The 27,730-nt window shown below is 44.4% G+C and overlaps 1 protein-coding gene across 1 annotated transcript in view; it reads left to right on the forward strand.

The window, feature by feature from the left end:
• TRIP4 (thyroid hormone receptor interactor 4) overlaps positions 1–27,730 on the forward strand; it is a 67,531-nt gene that overhangs the window by 14,666 nt on the left and 25,135 nt on the right. Inside the window, exons 4-9 of the mRNA XM_062206114.1 lie at positions 144–356; positions 2,531–2,609; positions 8,224–8,353; positions 13,047–13,262; positions 18,204–18,330; positions 24,584–24,771. Of these exons, the coding sequence (XP_062062098.1) occupies positions 144–356; positions 2,531–2,609; positions 8,224–8,353; positions 13,047–13,262; positions 18,204–18,330; positions 24,584–24,771 (953 nt within the window). The remainder of the gene's footprint in view (positions 1–143; positions 357–2,530; positions 2,610–8,223; positions 8,354–13,046; positions 13,263–18,203; positions 18,331–24,583; positions 24,772–27,730) is intronic.

The following is a 27,730-nucleotide window of genomic DNA, read 5'->3' on the forward strand; positions in this document are numbered from 1 at the left end:
ATTTCTCCCTCTCCCTTCCTCCTTTCATGGTGCTTGGGTAGTATTTAAGATGTTATTGAACAGAACCGAGGTTCCCTCATCCCTTTGACTTGGTTCATTGTCATTAATTATTCAGTGATACTGTGTTGTCTTTGTACATTTAGGCACAAGAGAACAGCAGCTCTGTAAAGAAGAAGACAAAGTTTGTCAATTTGTACACCAGAGAGGGACAAGACAAGCTTGCAGTCCTGCTCCCCGGTCGCCACCCTTGTGATTGCCTGGGCCAGAAACACAAACTCATCAATAACTGTCTGATCTGCGGGCGTATTGTCTGTGAACAAGAGGGTTCTGGCCCCTGCTTGTTCTGTGGCTCTCTGGTAAACTGTTTCTTTTATATTTTACTATGCTTTGTGCTAACACACATGGACACTCAGATCCCTCGTAATTTCTCTTTTTTCTTTGTAAATTGCTTCCTTAAGATGTCCGGTGAACTCTAGTCAGAGATTTGATCACTCAGAAATCCAAGATTATATCCTAGTACTGAGGCCTGTGGTGATGAGGGTTTTGAGAGTATCCATTGTTGAAGAACTCAAGGCTTGTATCAGATTAACTTTAATTCAGAAAAATCCTAGGGCTTGAAACGTCAAAAATTTTTGATCAAGTCTTCAGATGTGGCTCATATCCCTTGGGGAACAGAGCTACTGTGGCATAATCCTCAGGTCATAACTTCTGTTTCCAGAATACCACTTTGTTGTAGCTCTGCCTTGTCTGAGAGAATGACCTCAAGAATGCAGCAGTAAACCCCTAATGACCTGTCTAGCTCATTCAGCCAGTTGAACTGGCTCGCAGAAGCAATGGCATTTGCTATTGGTAAAGGCATCCGTTTTATGTTGCTTTGTTTTCTCCTCTTCTCTGATGGCGCCCTTAATTTTTCCATATACTCAGAATAAGCTGATACACAGCAGACCTGAAAAACAGTGTCTACTGAAATAAACTTTTTAAAACCAAGTAAATCTCCTCCCATAGGAAGCATTCAATAGAGAAGGACCCATAGCTGCCGGCAGGAATTTTCTGTGCCATTGAACTATTGCTGGGAAGTGCAGTGCCTTCTCTTAGGTACATTGAATCCTTCAGTTCAAGAAACAGTAATGGAAAGCAGGGAGGCCTTGAGGTCTTACAATTTTATAGGCTCAGTATAGACCCCTCTCAGCCTCCTTTTTTACAATTGCAGTGATTTTACAATAAACAGAGTATCTTCTCTGCTTAATAGAATCAATATTTTATAGGTAGGTGATGTTTAAGACAAAGAAACAAAATATACATAGTTTAAAGTCTAGACTGATTCTCACTAGTGGCACTGTAATTTGCTGCTTTTTCTTTTTCTTTTTAAGATTTATTTTATTGATTTGAAAGTCAGAGTTACACAGAGAGAGGAGAGAGGAGAGAGGAGAGAGAGAGAGAGAGAGAGAGAGAGAGAGTCTTCCATCCTTTGGAGAGAGAGAGAGAGAGAGAGAGAGAGAAAAAGAAAGAAAGAGGTCTTCCATCCGTTGGTTCACTCCCCAGATGACCACAATGGCCGGAGCTGCACTGATCCAAAGCCAGGAGCCAGGAGCTTCTTCCGAGTCTCCCACGTGGGTGCAGGGGCCCAAGGACTTGGGCCATCTTCTACTGCTTTCCCAGGCCATAGCAGAGAGCTGGATGGGAAGAGGAGCAGTCAGGACTAGAACTGGTGCCCATATGGGATGCCTGCGCTTCCGGCCAGGGCTTTAACCCACTCTGCCACAGCGCCGGCCCTGTCCCCTTACTGCTTTTTCTGATTCTTTTTTTGTTTTTGTTTTTGTTTTTTATTTGACAGATAGAGTTAGAGAGAGAGAGACAGAGAGAAAAGTCTTCCTTCTGTTGGTTCACCCCCCAAAATGGCCGCTACGGCCGGAGCTACGCTGATCCAAAGCCAGGAGTCAGGTGCCTCCTCCTGGTCTCCCACGTGGGTGCAGGCACCCAAGCACTTGAGCCATCTTCCACTGCTTTCCCGGGCTGCAGCAGAGAGCTAGTCTGGAAGAGGAGCAACTGGGGCTAGAGACCGGCGCCCATATAGGATGCTGGCGCCACGGGCGGACGATTAGCCAAGTGAGCCACGGTTCCGGCCCCTGCTTTTACTGATTCTAATAAGACATCTGCTTATAATTCCTCTTGACCAATTGGGTTTCGTGATTAAAACTAAGAGGCTTTCTTTTTTTTCTAAAAAAAATGTACTTTTCTTTATTCTCAACAGTAGCAAATATTTTTCCTTTGAAATCAGGTTAAACTTTTTTTAAAAAAACGTTCAAATCATTCAGGGAGGCTTACAGTGAAATAAGTTTTTATATGGCTTGTTACAAAAGAGAAATGGAAAGATAGGGCAAAACTCAGCTGGATATAGATGTTTTGGTGTGTTTGGATGAAAAAGCACCAACAGTCATTATTTTATTGTTACGTCTAACATGGAATTTGAGATTACTTTTAACACTAAATCAAGAAAACCATATAGCGTGTCTCATTCTTGTTACTACAGGTATGTACTCATGAAGAAAGGGATATTTTACAGCGTGACTCAAACAAGAGCCAGAAACTACTGAAGAAGCTCATGTCAGGTAAGCAGCAGTATTTTGATTAGATCACTATGGTGATGGGTATTCCTTGTATTTTTGATTATTTTTCTTTCCTATATCTTAGTGTGTAAGATGCAATTTACCTATTTTTATTCTATAAGCATTTGTGTTTTATTATTTTATTATTTTTTTATGAACATGGATTCTATGTTTAATGCAGACCCAAGATCACACATTTTGGGGAATAGCTTTTACTTGCAGTACAGATTCTTTTCATGTAAGGTCGCAAAAATACAATATCATAGATGTGATGAGTCCAGTTTAACAGTTAGATGGAGTAGCCAAGTTAGCACTTTCAGTTCCCAGCAGGGTCAGAAACAGCTAAGTCAGTTGTTTACTAGGGCTCATTCTGGAATAGAATGATCAGGTACAAGGAATAATGACAGACTGAAAAGAGGAAACCTAGGCAAAGCGTGTATGTTTTAAAAAGTTAAGAAGGCTGGCCAGTGCCATGGCTCAATAGGCTAATCCTCCGCCTGTGGCACCGGCACACCGGGTTCTAATCCCTGTCGGGGTGCCGGATTCTATCCTGGTTGCCTCTCTTCCAGGCCAGCTCTCTGCTGTAGCCCGGGAAGGCAGTGGAGGATGGCCCAAGTGCTTGGGCCCTGCACCCACATGGGAAACCAGGAAGAAGCACCTGGCTCCTGGCTTCAGATCAACGCGGTGCACCAGCCGCAGCGGCCATTGGAGGGTGAACCAACAGCAAAAGGAAGACCTTTCTCTCTGTCTCTGTCTCTCTCTCTCACTGTCCACTCTGCCTGTCAAAAAAAAAAAAAAAAAGTTACGAAGACTACATCACGCTGAACAACAAAATAGATAAAAATGGTATTAGATTATGAACCAAAGAATAGAGTTAACATTCACAAGACCATCTTCATATAAATGAGTGACTGAATGCACTAAGCATTTGGGAAGAAGGGACCACTCTTTCTTAGAGAAGAAGTCTGATAAATAAAGTAGGAGAAATGAGGATAATAGAAAAATGACCAGTAGAATATCACATTAGTAATTTCTATAGGCAGTGATGGATGCTAAAATTGTTGGATGAAAATTTAATAATGAGAGATTGACAAGATCACGAAAGATAATTCTGAAGAAATGCCACAGATTGGAGTAGACTAAGGAGACATGACAACTTAATGTGATGTGGATCCTGAACTGGATACTAGAATAGAGAAATGACAGTGATGAGAGAAGTGTAAAATTCATCTATAATTTAGTTGGTAGTATGGTAATGATGTTCATTTCTTAGAACTGATAACAGTACTACTGTTTATAAGACATTAACTCTCTTAAATCTTTTATACTTGAAAAACACCTAACAAAAGTAGTTAAGGATATTTTTAGGGGCCAGTGTTGTGGTGTAGCTGGTTAAGTCACAGTTTGTGAGGCCAACATCCCGTTTCAGTGCTGATTTTCAGTTCTAGAAGCTCTGCTTCTGATCTAGCTTCCTGCTAATGCATCTGAGAAAGCAGCATGTGATGGTCCAAGTATCTGGTGCCCTGCTACCCTTATGGGAGACCTCTCTGTCTCTCTTTCACTCTGCCTTTCAAATAAATAAATAGGATTTTTTAAAAGATTTATTTATTTACTTTGAGAGTCCAAATTACAGAGAGAGAGGGAGAGAGAGAGAGACCTTCTGTCTGCTGGCTCACTCTCCAGATGGCTACAATGACCAGTGTTAGGCCAGGTTGAAACCAGAGGCCTAGAACTCCATCCAGGTCTCCCACGTGGGTGGTTGGGGCCCAAGTACTTGCGCCATCCTCTGCTGCTTTTCCCAGGCCATTAGCAGAGGGCTGGATTGGAAGTGGAGCAGCTGGGACATGAACTGGTACCCATATGGGATGCTGGTGTTGCAGGTGGTGGCTTTACCTGATATGCCACAATGCCAGCCGCAAATAAGGATAAAAAGAAAAACAATATAGTCCTTATGTCCTACTTAGGCAAATATTTTAATTTGTTTTACCTTAGTTCAAACTTGTTTTTTTTTTTTTTTTAATTTTTATTTGTTTATTTATTTGAAAGAGAGAAAGACAAGGGAGAGATATATCATCTACTGGTTTGCTCCCCAGTTATCCATAACAGCCAGGAACGGTCTCACTCTAGGTCTCCCATGTAGGTAGCAGGGACCCAGCCACTTGGTCAGTGACAGACTGCCTCATAGCGTGTGCATTAGTAGGAAGCTAGAAGCAGTTGTGGTGTCAGAACTCAAACACAGGATCATGATATGGGATGTAGGCATCTCAAAAGCCTTCTTCATTGCTGTACCAAATACCACCCTGTTTTTGTTTTATATAGACAGATTGGTTAGCATTATAAAATGGCAATCAAGAGTGTAAACCTTATGATTCCATTTTTTCAGTTAATATTTCACAACTAAGTTTCTATATTGCTATATATTATTCATATTTATTTTTAGTGGCTAAAAACAGCCTTTTAATTTGATTTGTTATAATTGCAGGTTTTTTGTTTGTTTGTTTTTGACAGGCAGAATTAGACAGTGAGAGAGAGAGAGAGAAAGGTCTTCCTTCCATTGGTTCACTCCCCAAATGGCCGCTATGCCCGGTGCACTGTGCTGAATTGAAGCCAGGAGCCAGGCGCCTCCCCCTGGTTTCCCATGCGGGTGCAGGGCCCAAGGACCCGGGCCATCCTCCATTGCCTTCCTGTGCCACAGCAGAGAGCTGGACTGGAAGAGGAGCAACCGGGACAGAATCTGGCGCCCCAACCGGAACTAGAACACAGGGTGCCGGCGCCGCAGGCGGAGAATTAGCCTAGTGAGCTGTGGTGCTGGTCTGTTTTTTTTTTTTTAAAGATTTATTGGAAAGGCAGAATTACAGAGAAGCAGAGGCCGAGAGAGAGAGAGAGAGAGAGAGAGAGAGAGATAGGGGTCCTCTATCCACCAGCTCACTCCCCAAATGGCTGCAATTTCTGGAGCTGGGCCAATCTGAAGCCAGAAGCCAGGGGCTTCTTCCGGTTCTCCTATGTGTGTGCAGGGGCCCAAGGACTTGGGCCATCTTGTGCTCCTTTCCCAGGCCATAGCAGAGAGCTGGCTCAGAAGTGGAGCAACATATGGGATGCTAGCACTGCGGTGGCGGCTTTACCTGCTACTCCACAGCGCCGGCCCCAATAAATCTTTAAAAAAATTATTTATTTTATTCAAAAGGCAGAGTTGCAGAAAGAAAGGCTGAGACAGAGTTCTTCCATCTGCTGATTCATTCCCCAAATGACCACATCAGCCAGGGCTGGGCCAGGCCAAAGTCAGGAGCCAGGAGCTTCATCTGGATGTCCCACAGGGGTGGCAGGGGCCTAGGACTTAGGCCATCTGTTCTCCCAGGTACATCAACAGGGAGCTAGATCGGAAGTAGAATAGCCAGGACTGGAACCGGCACTCATATGAGATGCTGGTGCCATAGGACACTGTTTAACCCAGTACACCACAGCACCAGCCCTGTTTCTACTTTCTAATTCCTAACTGAATGAACTCAGTAAATTTATTATCATTTCTGAACTCCAGTATCCACATGTGTAAAGCAAAGATAATACAAACTGTCTTACAGGGCTACTGTAAGAATTAAATAATGTAGTTTATATTGTTTCTTAGTATCATCTACTAGGTTCTCGTTAATTATTCACTTCTGCCCTTCTCTTGAAATTTTTCTCATTTTCATTTGAGAGGTGGAAAGAAACACAGCCAGCGAGAGCTCCCATCTGTTAGTTCATTCCTTACATGCCCACAACAGTCCAGGCTGGGTCAAACTGAAGCCGGGAGCTAGCAACTCAATCTAGTTCTCCCGCATGGGTGGAGGAAAACCAGTTACTTGAGCCATCACTGCTTCCCAGGGTCTGCTTTTTTTTTTTTTTTTTTTTTTTTTTTTTTTTTTTTTTTTTTGACAGGCAGAGTGGACAGAGAGAGAGAGAGAGACAGAGAGAAAGGTCTTCCTTTGCCGTTGGTTCACCCTCCAATGGCCGCCGCGGCTGGCGCACCGCACTGATCCGAAGGCAGGAGCCAGGTGCTTCTCCTGGTCTCCCATGGGGTGCAGGGCCCAAGGACTTGGGCCATCCTCCACTGCACTCCCTGGCCACAGCAGAGAGCTGGCCTGGAAGAGGGGCAACTGGGACAGAATCCAGCGCCCCAACCGGGACTAGAACCCGGTGTGCCTGCGCCGCAAGGCGGAGGATTAGCCTAGTGAGCCGCGGCGCCAGCCTTGCTTTTTTTTTTTTAAGATTTATTTTATTTATTTGAAAGGCAGAGTTAGAGAGAGACAGATCTTCCATCTGCTAGTTCACTCCCCAAACATCCACATAGCTAGGGCTGGGCCAGGCCAAAGTCAGGAGCCAGGAACAACTTCTGGGTTTCCTACCAGGATGCAGAGGCCCAAGCATTTGGGCCATCCTCCGTCGCTTTCCCACGTGCATTAGCAGGGAGCTGGATGGGAAGTGGAACAGCTGATACTCGAATCGGCACCTATATGGGATGCCGGTGCTGCAGGCGGCAGCTTAACCTGTTACACCACAGCGCTGGCTCCGCCAGAATCTGCGTTGGCAGTAAGCTGGAGTCAGAAGGCAGTCACACTCTGATATAGGATGAAAGCACCCTAAACTCTAGGCAAAACACTTTTATAAGGCATTTTTATGCTGTGTTGTTAACCTTTGTTTTGTTTGGCCAGCGCCGTGGCTTAACAGGCTAATCCTCTACCTTGCGGCGCCGGCACACCGGGTTCTAGTCCCGGTTGGGGCGCCAGATTCTATCCCGGTTGCCTCTCTTCCAGGCCAGCTCTCTGCTATGGCCCAGGAAGGCAGTGGAGGATGGCCCAAGTGCTTGGGCCCTGCACCCCATGGGAGACCAGGAGAAGCACCTGGCTCCTGGCTTTGGATCAGCGAGATGCGCCAGCTGCAGCGGCCATTGGAGGGTGAACCAACGGCAAAAAGGAAGACCTTTCTCTCTATCTCTCTCTCACTATCCACTCTGCCTGGCAAAAAAAAAAAAAAAAAAAAAAATCTTTGTTTTGTTTATGCTGTGTTGTTAATGTTGGTTAATCTTTGTGGTCAAATTTTTAAAAAAAATTTATTTACTTATTTGAAAAGGAGAGAGACCTGTCATCTGCCTGTCATCTGCTGGTTCACTTCCCCAAATGGCTGCAACTGCCAGAGCTGGGCCAGGCCAAAGCCAGGAGCCAGGCACTCTATCATAGTCTCCCACATGGGTGGCCTTTGGACCATCATCCTACGCTTTCCCAGGCACATTAGCAGGGAGCTGGATCAGAAGTGGAGCAGCTGGCACTCAGTTCAGCTTTTCACCATGAGATACTATCATCCCAAGCAGCAGCTTAACCCACTCTGCCACAACACCAGCCCCAATCCAAATTTCTAAAAGGGAAGAAAAGGACCCTAATATTTATTGAGAACTGATTATGTGCCAAACACTACTTGATGTTTTCCAGGTAAGGCCTAGCCTGTGTGATTGTTTCTTTTCCATTGAAATGAGTAACTCAGGCCATCTGGCCAGAATGAGACATTTAGATATTTTGTTCTTTGCTGCACATTAATCCAACTAATTTGTTTGGCTGACACCTTTGATTTCCATATTGAATTTCAGGGGCAGACAACTCTGTAAAGATGGACATCTCTTCCCAAGACCTTCTTCCTCATCAAGAATTACGCATTAAGTCTGGTCTGGAGAAGGCTATCAAGCATAAGGATAAACTGTTGGAGTTTGACAGAACTAGGTATGACAGAATTAGAGTAACAGACGCTACCACTAGTCCACAGATTCTGGCCATTAAAACGTTGTTTTGATACTTGATACCAAAGATGGTGTGTGAAAGGGTTTTAAGCAAAAGTGCTGGATGTTTTACTTAGCAGGCCTACCACTTATTTTTTAATCCATGTTTCATTAAGATAGGCTCCCACCAGGAAAATCCTATCATGTAGCATTTTTTGATTGTTGGCAAAAATGCTGATGTAATCCCTGGACAGCTGATTTGGGTTGACAGAATTCCACACTTGTTCCATTTGCAGTCATTCATTCATTCAATCAACACAGATAGGCATCCCTTAACTAAAGGGGTACAGTTTGAAAATGCATCATTAGGCACTTGCATCCTTGCATGAACATCATGGAGTGTACTTACACAAACCTAGATGGTGTAGTCTATTATACATCTAGGCCATATGGAATATATATATGGTACAGTGTATTACTACTTCTGGGGCCAGGATGTGCAAAACAACAGAAATGGAGCACAAGAAGAAATGATGCAATCAAGAGACACAACACTCATAAGATGTATGAGGCTGCTTCAGACTTAACGTGGCATACTGTTGTATGATAAACTTTTTTTTCCTACGTTGAAGTAATACTCTAAAATAACTATAAAAGTATAATGATATAAATAGATAATATAGTAATATTGTTTATTATCAAGCATTATATATTCTACCTAATTGTATGTGCTATATTTTTACATGACTGGCAGTACAGTAGATTTGCAGATATGTGAGTAATACTTTATGCTGTCACATTACAATGGCTTCAGTGTCATTAGGTGATAGGAATTTTTTGGCTGTGTCACAGTCTTATGGACCACCATTGTATGTGTATGTGGTCTGTCACTGACCGAAACACCATTTTGGGACACATAACTATACTATAGACTCTACCATTCACAAACTACCAGGTTAGGGAATTTTTTAATTGCTCTGGGAGAGCCTAGATAATGACATGCCCTAAGAAGGCTTGATTTACCCTTCTCTTCCCACCCACCCTTCTTTTTTTTTTTTTTTTTTAAAGATTTATCCATTTATTTGAAAGGCAGACTTTCAGAGAGGCAGAGGCAGAAAGAGAGAAAGAGGTGTTCCATCTGCTGGTTTACTCCCCAAATGGCTGCAACTGCCAGAGCGGAGCTGATCTGGAACTAGGAGCCAAGAGCCTCCCTCCAGATCGCCCAGGCAGGTGCAGAAGCCCAAAGACCTGGACTATCTTCCACTGCTTTCCCAGGCCACAGCAGAGAGCCAAATTGGAAGTGGAGCAGCTGGGACTTGAACCGGCACCCATATGGGATGCTGGTACTGTGGGTGGTAGCTGTACCCACTACGCCACAGTGCTGGCCCCTCTCTCTCCCTTTGACAATACATTTCTTTTCTTTCTTTCTTTCTTTATTTTTTGGACAGACAGAGTTAGGGAGAGAGAGACAGAGAAAAAGGTCTTCCTTCCATTCATTCACCCCCAAATGGCCACTACAGCTTGCGCGCTGCAACAATCCAAAGCCAAGAGCCAGGTGCTTCCTCCTGGTCTCCCATGGGGTGCAGGACCCAAGCACTTGGGCCATCCTCCACTGTCCTCCCAGGCCACAGCAGAGAGCTGGACTGGAAGAGGAGCAACGGGGACAGAATCCAGCGCCCCAACCGGGACTAGAACCTGGGGTGCCGGCGCCACAGGCGGAGGATTAGCCAAGTGAGCCATGGTGCCAGCCCTACACTACATTTCTTTTCTGATTCAATAATCAGTATCAAGGCCGGCGCCGTGGCTCAACAGGCTAATCCTCCGCCTTGCGGCGCCGGCACACCGGGTTCTAGTCCCGGTCGGGGCACTGATCCTGTCCCGGTTGCCCCTCTTCCAGGCCAGCTCTCTGCTGTGGCCAGGGAGTGCAGTGGAGGATGGCCCAAGTCCTTGGGCCCTGCACCCCAAGGGATACCAGGAGAAACACCTGGCTCCTGCCATCGGATCAGCGCGGTGCGCCGGCCGCAGCGCGCCAACCGCGGCGGCCATTGGAGGGTGAACCAACGGCAAAAGGAAGACCTTTCTCTCTGTCTCTCTCTCTCACTGTCCACTCTGCCTGTCAAAATAAAAAAAAAATAATAATAATCAGTATCAAAATGTCCTGAAATTTTCTTTCTTTCTTTCTTTCTTTTTAACATTTATTTATTTGAGAGGCAGAGTTACAGACAGAGAGAGATAGAGAGAGAGGTCTTTCATCGGCTGGTTCACTCCCCAAATGGCCACAATGACTGGAGCTGAGTTGATCTGAAGCCAGGAGCAGGAGCTTCTTCCAAATCGCCCATATGGGTGCAGGGGCCCAAGCACTTAGGCCATCGTCCACTGCTTTCCCAGGCGTTTCCATGGAGCTGGATGGGAAGTGGAGCAGCCGGAACTCAAACTGGTGCCCATATGTTATGTCAGCACTGCAACAGATGCTTAACCTCCACCACTGCACTGGGCCCAATAATTTCTGGATAATATTTAATATGTCCCCTTCTCACATAACCATGGGAATCTGTGAGGGTCCTTAGGCCCTAGAGCTCTTACTTATTGTAACTTACCTGGAAGCCTATTCCTGGCATTACAATCCTTTGGTGAGACACCCTTACTGGTTCCAAACCATTTGCTGTAAATATATGAGAGAGAATTTGGAAAGCTATTCCTTAAGAATGGCCATCACATGATGTGTGAATTCTGTTCATTCTTATCCCTTTAAGTGTCTCATTTGGTCCTATTCAGTAAAACTTGTCATTAAAAATAAAATTAGAAATATAATGCGTTTCTTCATAAACACAAACTAGAAAATGATCTCCCCTGTTGCTGCTTTGCTGGTGTGTTCAAGGGTACTAATTTCATTATCTAGGTTTGAAACTAATCTTATTAACATAAGACCAATTTCTTCCTGAGTCTCTTCAGCTTTCTACCCTATTTTTAAAAAAATTTATTTTATTTTTATTTTAAAAGCAGAGTTACAGAGAGAGAGGGAGAGAGAGAGAGAAAGAGAAAGAAAGAGAGAGAGAAAGAAAGAAAGAAAGATCGATCGATTGATCTTCCACCAGCTGGTTCACTCCCCAAATGGCTGCAATGGCCAGGGCTGTGCCAGGCTGAAGCCAGGAGCCAGTAGCTTCATCCAGGTCTCCCACGTGGGTACAGGGGCCCAAGAACTTGGACCATCCTCTGTTGCCTCCCCAGGCACATTAGCAGGGGACTAGATAGGAAATGGAGCAGCCAAAACTTGAACCAGCACTCTTATGGGATGCTGATGCAGGTGGCAGTTTAACTCACTACACCACAATGCTGGCCCCTCTATTGTCCTTTTTTCTTCTTTTAAGATTTGTTTATTTAGTTGAAAGGCAGAGCTACAGAGAGGCAGAGAAAGAGAGAGAGAGAGATCTTCCATCCACTGGTTCACTCCCCAGATGGCTGCACAGCTGGAGCTGATCTGATCTGATGTCAGAAGCTAGGAACTTCTTCCGGGTCTCCAATGTGGGTGCAGGGGCTCAAGCACTTGGGTCATCTTCCACTACCCTCCCGGGCCACAGCAGAGAGCTAGACTGGAAGAGGAACAACCGGGACTAGAACCCGGCACCCATATGGGATGCTGGTGCCGCAGGCACAGGATTAACCAAGTGAGCCATGACACCGGTCCTCCCCTACTCCACTTTTTAAAAAGCTTCAGATCAGCGCAGCTCTGGCCGTTTTGGCCCGCTGGGAAGTGAACCAGCAGATGGAAGACCTTTCTCTCTCTCTCTGCCTCTCCTTCTCTCTGTATCTGTGTAACTCTGACTTCCAAATAAATAAATTAAAAAAAAAAAAAAGAGTGGCAGGGACCCAACTGCTTAAGCCATTACTTCTTGTCTCCCAAGCTGTGAATTAGCAGGAAGTTAGAATTGGGGGCAGAGCTGGGATTCAGGCCAAGCCGGCACTTTGGCAAAGTGCAGTAAAGCCATGGCCTGCAGCACTGTCATTCCCATTTGGGCACCAGTTTGAGTCCTTGCTGCTCCACTTCCAATCCAGCTCCCTTCTAATGCACCTAGGAAAGCAGCAGAATATGGCCCAAATGCTTGGGCCCCTGCACTAATAAGGTAGACTTGGTTGAAGCTCCTGGCTCCTGGCTTCAACCTGGAACAAACCCCATCTTTGCTGCCATTTGGAGAATAAACCAGCAAATGAAAGATTTTTTTTTTCTCTCTCTCTTTCTCTCTGTCACCCCCATAGCCCCTATCTCTTCTTCTTTCTAATTTGCCTTTCAAATAAATAATAAATCTTAAAAAAAAAAAAAAAAGTGTCGCACCTAGCATCTTTTTTTTTTGTTTTGTTTAAGGGCGACCATGTTACCAACTGATAGCAACATCCAAGGCTGGACTGGGCCCAATGCCAGAAGCCAGGAGCTTCATCGAGGTCTCCCATATGGGTTCAGGGGCCCAGCACTTGGACCATCTTCCATTGCTTTCCCAGATGCATTAACAGGGAGCTGGATGGGAAGTGGAGAACCCAGGACTTGAACCAGTGTCTATATGGGATGCCAGCATGACAGGCAGCAGCTTTACCCATATTTCAGACAATAACCTCCAAAACAGAAGAGTAAGCTCCCTTGAAACAGTTCCCTAGTAGGCTGTCCTTTTCAATAGACCTAATTGCCATGTGCTTTTTTTTCTTAGCATTCGAAGGACCCAAGTCATTGATGATGAGTCAGATTACTTTGCCAGTGATTCTAACCAGTGGTTGTCCAAAGTTGAGCGGGAAGCCCTGCAGAAGCGAGAGGAAGAGCTGAGAGAGCTTCGACATGCCTCTCGACTCTCTAAGAAGGTCACCATTGACTTTGCAGGCCGGAAGATCTTGGAAGAAGAAAATCCACTAGCAGAGTATCACAGCAGGTAAGAGAGTGGTACCAGAAACAGTCTGAAAGAAGAGTAGGTTGACTGTAAAAGGTTTTCTTTCTCTAATGGATCTGTTTTGGTGATTTATAAAATAAAATGTGTATTTGGAATAGGAAACATATAGGAGTAGCTAAGAAATTTTGCAAATTAACAGTGAAGGGAATTTCTCTTATTAGATGGTTACTGTTACTTTTTTAAAATTTAGGCCGGCGCCGTGGCTCAACAGGCTAATCCTCCGCCTTGCGGCGCCGGCACACCGGGTTCTAGTCCTGGTCGGGGCACCGATCCTGTCCCAGTTGCCCCTCTTCCAGGCCAGCTCTCTGCTGTGGCCAGGGAGTGCAGTGGAGGATGGCCCAAGTGCTTGGGCTCTGCACCCCATGGGAGACCAGGAGAAGCACCTGGCTCCTGCCATTGGAACAGCGCGGTGCGCCGGCCGCAGCGCGCCTACCGCGGCGGCCATTGGAGGGTGAACCAACGGCAAAAGGAAGACCTTTCTCTCTGTCTCTCTCTCACTGTCCACTCTGCCTGTCAAAAAAAAAAATTTTTTAATTTATTTATTTGAAAGTCAGAGTTACACAAAGAGAGAAGGAGAGGCAAAGAGAGAGAGGTCTTGCAACTATTTGTTCACTCCCCAGTTGGCCGCAATGGCTGGAGCTGTGCTGATCCCAAGCCAGGAACCAGGAGTTTCTTCCGGGTCTCCCACATAGGTGCAGGGGCCCAAGTACTTAGGCCGTCTTCTACTGCTTTCCCAGGACATAGCAGAAAGCTGGATAGGAAGTTTAGCAGCTGCGACTTGAACTGACGTCCATATGGGATGCTGGCACTGCGGTGGCGTCTTTATCTGCATTGCCACAGCGCTGGCCCCTAAAAACTTTTTTAAATAAGGTACTGTTTAGACATAGGAATAGATCAATAAACAATAAAGTTTAGAAAGAGACTGGTATATTTACATTGTGTTTGTATATATGTTTGTATATGCATTTAATAATCAATTAAGCTAACTTGATATATTTATTATTTGAAGGGCAGAGTCACAGAAAGAGAGAGAGAGACAGACATAAAGAGACAGAGAGAGACAGAGATCTTCCATTCACTGGTTTAATTCCTAAATGGCCACCTGGCTGGGTTTGGGCCAGGCCAAAGCCAGTGCCTGGAATTCCATCTGGGCCTCCAAAATGGGTGGCACAGGTTCAAGGACTTGGATCATCTTCTGCTGCCTTCCCAAGCACATTAGCAGGGAGCTGGCTCAGAAGCAGAGTATCCTGGACTCGAACTGGCACTCATATGAAATGCAGGCAGGTTCACTTGCTGTGCCACTTCACTGGCCACTAAAGCCAACATTTTTAAGCAGTAAGGAAAGGATTAAATATGTGACGTTGGAGTGATTGACCACTGATTTGGGGGGGAAAAATCACATCTATACCTCAAACCATTCTATGATAATAAGCTTGGCTAAAGAGTTCCATATGGGAGCAGCATTGTAGCAGTGCAGGTTAAGCCACCTTCTGCAGCGCCGGCATCCCCTGGCATCCCATATGGGTGCCAGTTTGTGACCTGGCTGCTCCACTTCTGGTCCAGCTCCCTGTTGCAGGCATTTGGGAAGTGAACCAATAGAGAAGACCTCTTGGTCTCTGTCTCTCTGTGTCTCTGTCTGTTGTGTATCCTTTCAAATATTTAAAAATAAATTTCTAAAAAATTATAAAAATAAGGGGTTGGTGTTGTAGCATAGTGGATAAGCCACCACTTGTGATGCTGGCCACCCACATGAGGGACAGTTCGTGTCCTGGCTGCTCCACTTCCAATCCAGCTCCCTGCTGATAGCCTGGGGAAAGCAGCAGAAGGTGGCCCAATTATTTGGGCCATTGCCACTCATGTGGCAGACCTGGATGAAGCTCCTGGCTCCTGGCTTCGGCCTCACTCAGCCATGGCCATTGCAGCCATCTGAGGAGTGAACCTGTGGATAGAAATCTGTTTCTTTCTCTCTGTCTCTTCCTTTCTATCTGTAACTCTGACTTTCAAATAAATAAATAAATCTTTTAAAAATTATTTAAATAAAATGATACAACCAACATACTGTGTGACTCCTACTATGCAATGGTTTCAGAGTTAGAAGAGAGGAAGGAGTAAGTGGGTGGAACACAGAGGATTTTTTTTTTTTGAAAGATTTATTTTATTTATTTGAAAGACAGAGTTACAGAGAGAGGTAGAGACACAGCAGAGAGAGGTAGAGACACAGAGAGAGGTCTTCCATCCGCTGGTTCACTCCCCAGATGGCTGCAATGGCCGGAGCTATGCCAATCCAAAGCCAGGAGCCAGGAGCTTCTTCCAGGCCTCCCATGTGGGTGCAGGGGCCCTAAGACTTGGGCCCTCTTCTGCTGCTATCCCAGGCCACAGCAGAGAGCTGGATCGGAAGGGGAGCAGTCGGGACTAGAACTGGCGCCCATATGGGATGCTTCAGGCCAGTGCATTAAGCCGCTGCATCATAGTGCTGGCACCAACACAGAGGTTTTTTAAGGTAGTATAATTGTAACTATATGTCTGTATGAATTTGTCCAAACTCATAAAATGTACAACACCAAGAGTGAGTTCTAATGTAACTGGTTTTTGGTGGTGATGATGTGCCAGTGTGGGTCCGTCAGTTGTAATGAATGTATCATACTGGTGGGGAATATTGATCGCAAGAGGCTTTATAGGTTTGGAGACTGAGGCTATACGGGAAATCTGTGTATCTTCCCCTTGATTTTGTTATTAACCTAAAAGTGCTGTAAAAATAAAGCCTATTAACAACCAAAAAATGGTACGTTCTTTTACGAGAGAAATTGGGCAATATCTTAGAATTTAAATTGTGCATACTTTTTGACTTATCAGTGTACACACTGGTTATCAAGATGAAAATTTCTTCTTTTCTTACAAACAGGTTTTTTTAATTTTTATTTATTTTAAGATTTTATTTATTTATTTGACAGGAAGAATTACAGACAGTGAGAGAGAGACAGAGAGAAAGGTCTTCCTTCCGTTGGTTCACCCCCCAAATGGCCACCATGGCCGGCACTGCGCCTATCCAAAGCCAGGAGCCAGGTGCTTCTCCTGGTCTCCCATGCGGGTGCAGGGGCCCAAGCACTTGGGCCATTCTCCACTGCCCTCCTGGGCCACAGCAGAGAGCTGGACTAGAAGAAGAGCAACCGGGACTAGGACCCGGTGCCCATATGGGATGCTGGTGCCTCAGGCACAGGATTAACCAAGTGAGCCATGGTGCCGGCCCCGCAGATTTTTTAAATACTCATTTTAACACATCAAAATTATATTTAATCATAATTTTTATTCAAATTTCCTTTAGTTATATTCTAGTATGCTTAAGCATTCTAGAAATGTATTGCTTAGCTGTTTGTATTATCCCTTTTACAGATTCTAGAGTTCTGTATATCTGTCTCTATGCTGTGTCTCAAATCTATTTCCTTCCTTCAAATCCTACTGTCTTCTTGTTATTACAGACGTGTCTTATCCCTCAAATTCTTTTTTTTTTTTCTTCTTTTTGGCTTTGTGCCTTTGTTTCTGCTTTTCCCTCAGTTTGAGAATCCTCTCCCTTGCACTGACTTGATACGACACGTGGATTGATGGGACGGTAACCCCCAGGGGGGTTGTGCCTCATGGTGATTATCACTGCCCTTCACGTGGGGTTTAGCATCTGTGTAGCTTAAACCTGCCACTAGGAGCAAAGCTGCTTAAAGGCAGGAACTATGTCCTCTACGCCTTTTAAGTTGCATTACATCTAAGAGGTTCCTAATGAAATATATTTGATTAGAATTCAAGGTCAAATTCAGCCTTTTCTGTTGAAGCTTTTCATTATGTTGTGCCTCAAAATTATCTTTATCATCATCCACAAATGTTTGTCAAGCATTCAACAGGGACATGGAATACAGCAGCAAATAACATAAAGCTATAGAATTGAATAAGACAGGGTTACTGCGGGGCCTCTTAGAAACCAATAGGAAGGGCCGGTGCTGCGGTATATTGGGTAAAGCAGCCACCTGAGGTGCCAGCATCCTATATGGGTGCTGGTTTGAGTCCTGGCTACTCCACTTCCAATCCAGCTCTCTGCTGTGGCCTAGGAGAGCAGTAGAAGATGGCCCAAGTGCTTAGGCCCTTGCACCCGCATGGGAGACCTGGAAAAAGCTCCAGGCTCCTGACTTCGGATTGGCACAGCTCTGGCCATTGCAGCCATCTGGGGAGTGAACCAGTAGATGGAAGACCTCTCTCTCTCTCTCTCTCTCTCTCTCTCTCTCTCTCTCTGGCTCTGCCTATCTGTAACTCTGCCTTTCAAATAAATAAATAAATCTATTTTAAAAAACCAATAGTATTGCACAATCTTTAGAAGAAGCCTGTCACATTCTTTTATAGGTTTACAGTCAAATACCCAAATCCAGCACCAGGGTAGGCACAGGGTAACCTGGGATGTATCCAATGATTACTTAGCGGGGCATTAGAGAAAGGAGTAAGGACTTTTATGTTGGACCCATGAGGGCCTCTCTAGAACTTCTTAAACTTGAAGGAAGAATGAAATTCAGGTAAGTATGGAGGAATGGAAAGGTACTCCTTAGTAGGTAGAGGAGTAACTTGTGGGGGTATGCTGAATACATAAGCTGTGTAGAGTACTCTTCTGTGTGTCAGGATATTTCTAGGCAGCTTTTCTACTATTTGCATGTTTAGTGATCTTATTAAATGGATGAATGATTACCTGTTTTCTTGATTATCTACCACTTTTACTAACACACATTCCTTAGGGTTTTTGGTATGAAGAAAAGGAAGTTGGGGTGGGAAACAGGAAATGTCATCCATGGACTTTGAATTCCAAATATTACTACTGCTTTAGGTTGGTGGTAAGGACATTTGAGCACGGAACATTATCAATTATTGCATCCTTTTGGTTTGTTACCACAGACTAGATGAGGCAATACAGGCCATTGCCAATGGAACTTTGAACCAGCCACAGATCAAATTGGATAGATCTTCTGAAGACCCTTTGGGAGTTTTGGTGAATCCCAACCTGTACCAGCCCCCTCCCCAGGTTAGTGGACCTTTGCTTTCACGGCTAATAAGAAAAGTTTGGCCTTGAATACTTCTCCAAATGTGTCTGTTCCAAAGGCTTTAAATACCAAATCTACTCTGAACACACCTGCAAAACTTATTCTTTGGCCCAGTTTGTTCTACTTTTTTTTTTGCAGCACTTCTGACCTGTCTTTTCTGAGTGTTTCCCAAAAGAAGGCTTTGTTAAATACCACAGAAATGTAGACAATGATCCCATGCTCTTCTCTTCTATTTTTTATGAATATGAGTAGTCCTATAGAATGCTGTTTTAAAAATATTTATTAATTCAGTCATTGTTGTCATTCATTTTTCTATCAAATACATTGACTATCTACCATGGACAAACACACTAGTAAATGATCAATCAGTGACTTTGTCCTCAAAGAGCTCACAAACTCATAGGGGAAAAGATATTCATTAGCAGTGGGCCAGTATCATTTCACATCTGGTTAAGCTACCACCCTGTGGCACTGGCATCCATGTGTGCCCTGGTTCAAGCGCCAGCTGCACCACTTCCAATTCAGCTTTTTGCTAATGTGCCTGGGAAAACAGCAGAATTTGGCTTAAGTACTTGGGCCCCTGCCAGTCATGTAGGAACGAGGATTGAGTTTCAGGCTCCTGGCTTTGGCCTGGCCCAACCCAGGCCATTTTGGCCATTTGGGGAGTGAACCAGCAGATGGAAAATCTCTCTGTGTGTCGCCCCTTTTCTCTCTGGCACTCTGCTTTCCAACTAGATAAATGAACCTCTTTTTAAAAAATTGTATAAGTGGGCCGGCGCCGTGGCTCAACAGGCTAATCCTCTGCCTTGTGGCGCCGGCACCCCAGGTTCTAGTCCCAGTTGGGGCGCCGGATTCTGTCCCGGTTGCCCCTCTTCCAGGCCAGCTCTCTGCTATGGCCCGGGAGTGAAGTGGAGGATGGCCCAAGTGCTTGGGCCCTGCACCCCATGGGAGACCAGGAGAAGCACCTGGCTCCTGGCTTCGGATCCTGGTGCGCCGGCTGCAGTGTGCCAGCCGTGGCGGCCATTGGAGGGTGAGCCAACGGCAAAAAGGAAGACCTTTCTCTCTGTTTCTCTCTCTCTCACTCTGCCTGTGGGGGAAAAAAAATTGTATAAGCAGCTCTATTATTAATATAGTGTAAATAAAGTAGTCTGGAAACCTGGAAGAGGGATAGACTACTTCCAGCTGAGGGAAACCAAAGAGGTTTTCAAAAGGAAGCTTGCATTCGTCAAAAGTAAATATTCAATAAAATTAATGTTTGTGGATGGTGGAAAAATACTATAGGTAGAATGAACTGTAGGAACAAAGAAGGCATGTGTACATGAAGACATAGGAGAGGGGTGTGTGTGTGTGTGTGTGTATGTATACATAATAGTGAATATAGGCTACCTAGCTAGAATTTCTAAAATGGTAAAATGGATTATCATGAGAAACAGAATAGGTTAGGTAGTTAGGACCAGATCTCTTAAGCTCTTAATGTTTAGAAGGGAAGTTTTAATGTTTTTATTTGATAAATAAATGTGAGCCATAGAAAGTTAAGCAGACAGATGCAGTCAGAGTAATGCTGTGAACTGCTTACCTGGAGACATTCATTCAGCACCGTCTATGTGCCAGCTTCTGTGCTAGCTACTGAGAAATTAAAAGATAAAGACCAAGCTTCTGTCTTTAAGGACTTCAAGGTTATGGGAAGAGGTGTATGAATATAATTCTTTTAAGTTAATTGTTAGAATAGATACATATCATAGATACAGTAAGACTTTAGAAGAGTTTTAAAAGAAACAGTGTTTGAGAGGAGACTTAAGGGATGCCTGGGAATTTCCAAGCAGACAAATCTGGCAAGAGAATTCCAGGCAGAAGGAACAACACGTGCAAAGGCTCAGCAGTTTGAGAGCACTATGAGTCTGGGGGCCTCACACGTGATAAAATATGGTTATGGATGGTGGTTGTATTCATTTCCTAGGACTGCCATAACAAAGTACTACAAACTGGGTGAATGACAATTAGAAACTTATTCTCTTTTAACTGGAATATAGAAGTCCAAATCAAGATCTTGACAGGGCCACATTCCCTCCGAAGGCTTTGCAAAAGAATGCTTCCTTATCTCTCTCAATTTCTGGTGGCCTCAGGCATCTCTTGGCTTGTAGCTGCATCGTTCCAGTCTCTGCCTCTATCTTGATGGGGCCTCTTCCCTTTGTTTCTGTGTCTTCTCCTCTAGCATTAGATTTAGGGTCACCATAATCCAGAGTGACTTCATCTTAACTTGATTATATCTACAAAGGTCATACTCATAGATCGCATAAATTTCAGAGGGATACCACTCAATCTCATACAGTAGGAGCAACGCCTGATGGTGAAGGCCCTTATGTCTCATGCATTCAGGTTTTATCCTAAAATAGGCAAGGAGGAGTCCTTAAGGAGTTTTAAGATTAGCATGACTTCCATGCCTTTGTAGAGAATGGATTAGAAGGAAAGGTAACAATAGAAAAAGGAAGTTTACTATGAAGTTTATTGCAGTAGCACATGGGGAGATGATAAGGGCCTCAGTTAGTGTTATGATAGTAAAAGGACAGTAGAGAGTTATTTGAAGACTAAAAATAGGGGTTGGTGTTGTGGCACAGTAGGTTAACTGTCACCTGCAATGCATCCCATTTGGAAGCCAGTTTGAGTCCCAGCTGCTTCACTTCCATTCTGGCTCTCTGCTAATGGGAAAGCAACAAAAGATGGCCAAATGTTGGGCCCCGGCACCCAGATAGGAGATCCAAATGGAGTTCTTGGCTCCTGGCTTCATCCTGGTTCAGCCCCAGCTATTGTGGCCATTTGGAGAGTGAACCAGCAACTGAAAGATCTCCCTCTGTCTCTCCCTGTCTGTAACTCTGCCTTTCAAATAAATCTTTAAAAAAAAAAAAAAAAAAAAAAAAGACTAAAAATGCAGATGAGAATGGTTAGCAAGTTCTGTAATAGTATTACTGAAAGACAGTGAGGACTTTAATTTAGGAAAATGGCTGTGTGATTAGCTACAAGAGTAGAGATCGAATAAAGATTTGATGCCTCAGGATTATTCAGATACCAACATTTTCATGAAATCACTTATTTCCCCCATGCTTGCAATTTTTTTCCTATGTCCCCAAGTAAGTACTTCTTTCCCTAGTTATTTATGTGTGTCTTCCACTAAGATTATAAGTTGCTTGAAAGCAGGAACCATATCTTTCTCATATTCTGTGTGCCTCTCTAGTGTATGTGCTTTTCACATAATTAAGTACTCTATAAACGTATTTTTTTAAAGGTTTATTTATTTAACAGGCAGAGTTACAGAGCGAGGTAGAGACAGAGAGAGAGGTCTTCTATCCGCTGGTTCACTCCCTAGATGGCCGCAATGGCTGGAGCTGCGCCATTCTGGAGCCAGGAGCCAGGAGCTTCTTCCAGGTCTGCCACGTGGGTGCAGAAGCCCAAGGACTTGGGCCATCTTCTACTGCTTTCCCAGGCCATAGCAGAGATTTGGATGGGAAGTGGAGCAGCCGGGACTTGAACAGGCATGCATATGGGATGCCGGGGCTTCAGGCCAGGGCGTTAACCCGCTGAGCCACAGCGCTGGCCCCTCTATAAATGTATTTTTACACTTGATCTTAGCCTAAAGGCCGAGAAGCAATCTATAAATGTATTTTTAAAGATATGACTTGGTCAATGAGATTCATAAAATTTACCATGGAAAGATTCCTAGAAACTCTTTTTTTTTTTTTCATGCACACACACACATACACACTCATGCTTTTTTTTTTTTTTTTTTTTTGACAGGCAGAGTGGACAGTGAGAGAGAGAGACAGAGAGAAAGGTCTTCCTTTTGCCGTTGGTTCACCCTCCAATGGCCGCCGCGGTAGGCGCGCTGCGGCCGGCACACCGCGCTGATCCGATGGCAGGAGCCAGGTGCTTCTCCTGGTCTCCCATGGGGTGCAGGGCCCAAGCACTTGGGCCATCCTCCACTGCACTCCCTGGCCACAGCAGAGAGCTGGCCTGGAAGAGGGGCAACCGGGACAGGATCAGTGCCCCGACCGGGACTAGAACCCGGTGTGCCGGCGCCGCAAGGCGGAGGATTAGCCTAGTGAGCCACGGCGCTGGCCCCTAGAAACTCTTATCATCTAACCTCATCCTTTTACATTTGAGGAAACTGACAACTTTTGGAATTAAATGATTGCCTAGGACCTCCAGACTTCCAGTCTAGCACGCTTTTTCCCATAAATTTCTTATTTAAAATTAAGATAATTAAGATTCTTTTTTATTTATTTGTTTATTTGAAAGTCAGAGTTACACAGAGAGAGAGGGAGAGGCAGAGAGAGAGGTCTTCCATCTGCTGGTTCACTCCCCAATTGGCTGCAATGGCCAGAGCTGCACCAATCTGAAGCCAGGAGCCAGGAGCTTCTTCCGGGTCTCCCACGTGAGTGGAGGGGCCCATGGACTTGGGCTGTCCTCCACTGCTCTCCCACTCCATAGTAGAGAGTTGGATTGGAAGTAGAGCAGCCAGGACTTGAACTGGCACCCGTATGGGATGCTGGCATGCAGGCAGTGGTCTTACCCACTATGCCACAGCACCGGCTCCACTATTTATTTATTTTTAAGTTTTGAAGCAGTTGGTCTTCTGGCTCGGGAAGAAACATTAACCTCTGTCATTCTCTCACTGAACTCTTGCCAAGACTCCTCCTTCTCCTGTAATTACCTGTAACCTGTAATTCTCTGTTCCCTTTACATGATGGGAGCCTTGTTTCAGTAGTGCCCCATCCTCTTTTCCAGGGTACAAGTTGTTCATTTCAGGGTAGGAGAATACTTTATGTATCCAATAGTCATAATTGCTACCTCTGGTGGCGTTTGTTTTTGTTTGGCTTTGTTATGCTGCCAACATGTGACTCCGTCTCTAAGCACATGAGGAATTAGGGGTAAAATGTTGAACTTTCATTTGGCTGGTGCGATTACATTGGAAACTTATCCAGAATTCAATATGATTCATTAATAAGCATGAAGTGGGACCAGCGTTGTGGCACAACAGATTAAGCTACTGCCTGTGACATCAGATTCCGTATCATAGTGCTGGTTCAAGTGCTGGCTGCTCCATCTCTGCTCTAGCTCCCTGCTGTTGCGCCTGGGAAAACAACACAAGATGGCTCAAGTAGTTGGATCCCTGCACTCACATGAGGGACCCAGATAAGTTCCTGGCTCCTGGATTCAGCCTGGCCCTGCCCAGGCATTGCGGACTTTTGAGGAGTGAACCAGTGGATAAAAGATCTCTTTCATTGTCTCTCCCTCTATCTCTGACACTCTGCCTTTGAAATACTTTTTTTTTTAAGATTTATTTATTTATTTATTTGAAAGAATTACAGAGAGAGAGCTTCCATTCACTGGTTCACTCCCCAAATAGCTGCAACCACCAGGGGTGGGCCAAGCCGAAGCCAGGAGCCAGAAGCTTCATCCAGGTCTCCCATGTGCATGTTGGGACTCAAAGACTTGGGTCATCTTCAGCTTCTTTTCCAGGTGCATTAGCAGGGAACTGGATCTGAAGTGGAGCAGCCAGGACTTGAACTGGTGCCCTCATGGGATGCCAGCGTCACATGCAGCACATCTTAACTTGCTGTGCCACAGTGCTGGCCCCTCAAATTTTAAAAAAAGCTAAAGAATGAGGGCCAGAGCTGTGGTTTAGTAGGCTAAGCCTCTGCCTGCCACGTCAGCATCCCATATGAGCACCAGTTCATGTCCCCGCTGTTTCTCTTCCAATCCAGCTCTCTGCTTATGGCCTGGGAAAACAGTGGAAGATGGCCCAAGTGCTTGGGCCCCTGCCCCCTTATCTGTCTGTAACTCTACATCTCAAATAAATAAGTAAATAATTTTAAAAAGAATGAAGTAGAAATAATTAAGCTCTTTTGGTCTGACGTTTGTACTGAATTGGAAGCAGAGTAGTCAGCACTCACACCAGCACTCCCATATAAGATGCAGGCATCCCTGGCAGTGATCTGACCCACTGAACCATGACATCCGCCCCGCCAGTTGCCCTCAGGTGGGATCCTACTGCATTTACTCTCTTCTCTACTTTTTGGCCTTATTTTTGAAAAATGGATGGATTTTCCTAAAATGTTTCCAGTATGATTTCCTTGTTATTATCAGTCATCACATTTTGTCTCCTTACCTCAAGTTTTTCTCTTGTCAAACAGAACTATATGTGTTGTTGTTGTTGTTGTTGTTTTTGTTACTGTACAGTGGGTTGATCATACATGTGCAGCCTCACAGAAGAAGGCTTTCCATTCAGCAGGATTGGGATCAGAGTTCAACTTACATCAACACCAGCTACGAATCCAGGATGAAGAGTTTCAGGAAGGCTTTGATGGTGGCTGGTGCCTTTCTATGCATCAGCCATGGGCTTCTTTACTTGTCAGAGGAATTAAAAGGTAAGAACAGAAATGAGTCTTTAGGTGAAATACCTTAGAGTGACATAAACTTGATTTAGAATTATCAACTGGAATTAGTGATGATTTAAAAAAAAAAAAAAAGATTTACTTATTTATTTGAAAGGCAGAGTTCCAGGGAAAGAGGGAGAGAGATCTTCCATGTACTGGCTCACTGCTGAAATGCCACAACAGCCAGAGCTGGACCAGGCCAAAGCCAGAAGCCAGGTGCTTCATGCAGGTCTCCCAAGTAGATAGCAGGGACCCAGACACTTGGGCCGTCTTCTGCTGCTTTTCCCAGGCCATTAGTAGGAAGCTGGATCACAAGTGGAACAGCCGGGATTTGAACCGGTGCCTATGTGGGATGCCAGCATCACAGGCAGCCTGCCTTACTGGCTACACTACAATGCTGGCCCCAGCATTTTTGATTTCAGATTCACTTAGGAGAAGGCAAGCTGTTTAATTTTCTACTTTACAAAAAGGAAGACACCTAAATTACAGAGAATTAAATCAGAAAAGCAGACATCTGAGGGCTTACTTGTTCTGGAGAAGCAGATTCACGTTTTTTATGCAAATTGTTCTGTGGTGAGCTCATGATATATATTTGTGTTTTGCTTCTTTCACTTTTAATTACACCATACTCATTTTTCCTTATTTAACTCTTAGAATTATATATGCCTGGCAGTGTCTTAACTCAAAACTGTAAAAATGTCTTATATCTAAAAAGAATTTTAGTTTTCATGGCAATAGCTCTATGAAATAAATATAGCCAGTGTTATTACAAAGAAGGACATGGAGGCAGGCAAAGGTCAAGTAGATGGCTCTGACTTATAAGCTATTTCATGGCAGAGATGGAGCTAGAGTTCAGGTTTTCTTTTTCTTTTTCTTTTTTTTTTTTTTTAAGACATTTATTTATTTGAAAGTCAGAGTTACACAGAGAGAGGAGAGGCAGAGAGAGAGAGAGAGGTCTTCCATCCAATGGTTCATTCCCCAATTGGCTGTAATGGCGGGAGCTGCGCTGATCTGAAGCTAGGAGCCAGAAGTTTCTTCCGGGTCTCCTGCTCGGATACAGGGGCCCAAGGACTTGGGCCGTTCTCTACTGCTTTCCCAGGCCATAGCAGAGAGCTGGATCGGAAGAGGAGCTGCCAGGACAAGAACCGGCACCCATATGGGATGCCAGCGCTTTAGGCCAGGGTGTTAACCCGCTGCACCACAGCACCGGTCCCAAGTTCAGGTTTTCTAAGTGTTCTTTTCATTCTGTGCAGTCTTCAGTCATTTCCCAACTTTCCTGAAAGAAAAATTATTCGATTTATAACAGTCTAATTTCTACTTCATTGGTTCTCCATTACCTGTAACTTTCGTGTGTGTGTGTGTGTGTGTTTAAGGAATTGATTCATGCTTGTTCTTTTCTCTTTTCTTTCTTTCTTTTTTTTTTTTTTTTTTTTTGAGATTGATTTATTTATTTCAGAGGCAGAGTTACAGAGCATGGGAAAGACACAGACAAGGAGAGACAGAGAGAGAGGTCTTCTATCCATTGGTTTACTCCCCCAGTGGCCACAACAGCCAGGAACTTCTACCTGCACATGTGTGCAGGGTCCCAAGCACTTGGACCATTTTCCACTGCTTTGCCAAGCTATTAGCAGGGAGCTGGATTTGAAGTAGAGCAGCTGGGGCTTGAACCAGCACCCAAATGGGATGCAAGCACGGCAGGTGGAGGATTAACCTACTACACCACAGCACTGGCTTTGCACATCGCTTTCCTCTTGTATTAAGGTGCACTACACTCCTCTTCTTGGGTGTCAGGCTGTGTTGCTTTGGCTCTTAATTATAGTGCCATTAGAACAAATGTGGGGCAGGCTTTGTTGCACAGTGGGTTAAACTGCCTCTTGGAATGCCTTTATCCCATACTGGAGTACCTAGTTTAACTTTCAGCTACTCTGTACTTCTAATCCAGCTTCTTGCTCATGTGGCTAGGAGACAGCAGATGATGGCTCAAGTACTTGGGTTCCTGCCACCCATGTGGGAGATGCTCCTGGAGTTCCAGGCATATGGTTTCAACCTGGCCTACCCCTGGCTACTGTGAGCTCTGGGGAATGAACCAACAGATGGATGATCTCTGTCTTTTCATCACCCTCTGTTACTCTGCCTTTCAAATAATTAAATAAATATTGAAAGAAGAAGGAGTGCATGTGAATCTGCTTCTTCTCCAGGACAACCAAGCCGTTGGATGTCTGTTCTTCTCATTCATTCCTCTGTAATTTAGGCGTCTTCCTTTTTCCAAAGTAGAAAACTAAACAGCTTGCCTTCTGCTAAGGGAGTCAGAACGTTTACATTTCTCTCTTCCTATCTTGGATCCCTGTTAGTTACTCATTTTCTCACTGAAAAGAACAGGATGAGCAGCATCCAGCCCACATGACTAATCCCACAGCACTAAGGTGAATGGCACTGCCACATTGGTGGGACCATTGTCTCAGTAGCTTTTCAAGTTATTCGGTCTAGAGGAAAGACATGTGTTGGTTCATTCCCCATATTGAGCACCTACCATGTTGCTGGCACTCTTCTAATTCATCTTATGTTGAAAACTAAGGATATGAAGAATGTGCAACCCTATTTCCCATTATATGAATAGGATAAGAGAGCTATATTAGAAGAAAATGTATTTAATTTATTAGGAAGTGAAAGAGAAGCATCTTTTTTTAACTCTTGGAAAGTGGTAAAGTAATTAAATTTTCTTGAATGTGTTCTGTTATTCTACTTCAAGATTCTTTCACACCAGTCAGCAAGTTGATTAATTATCCACAAAGAACATAACATAAGTAATTGGAAAATGTAAATAGGTATGGTTATAATTTAAAGAGTGATGATAAACATTTTTATTTAATTAAATTCTATTAGAGGCTGGGGCTGGAGCTGTAGTGTAGCGGATAAAGTCACCACCTGCAGTACTGGCATCCCATATGGG

Source organism: Lepus europaeus, chromosome 11, assembly GCF_033115175.1.
Source record: "Lepus europaeus isolate LE1 chromosome 11, mLepTim1.pri, whole genome shotgun sequence".
NCBI classification, from domain to species: Eukaryota; Metazoa; Chordata; class Mammalia; order Lagomorpha; family Leporidae; genus Lepus; species Lepus europaeus.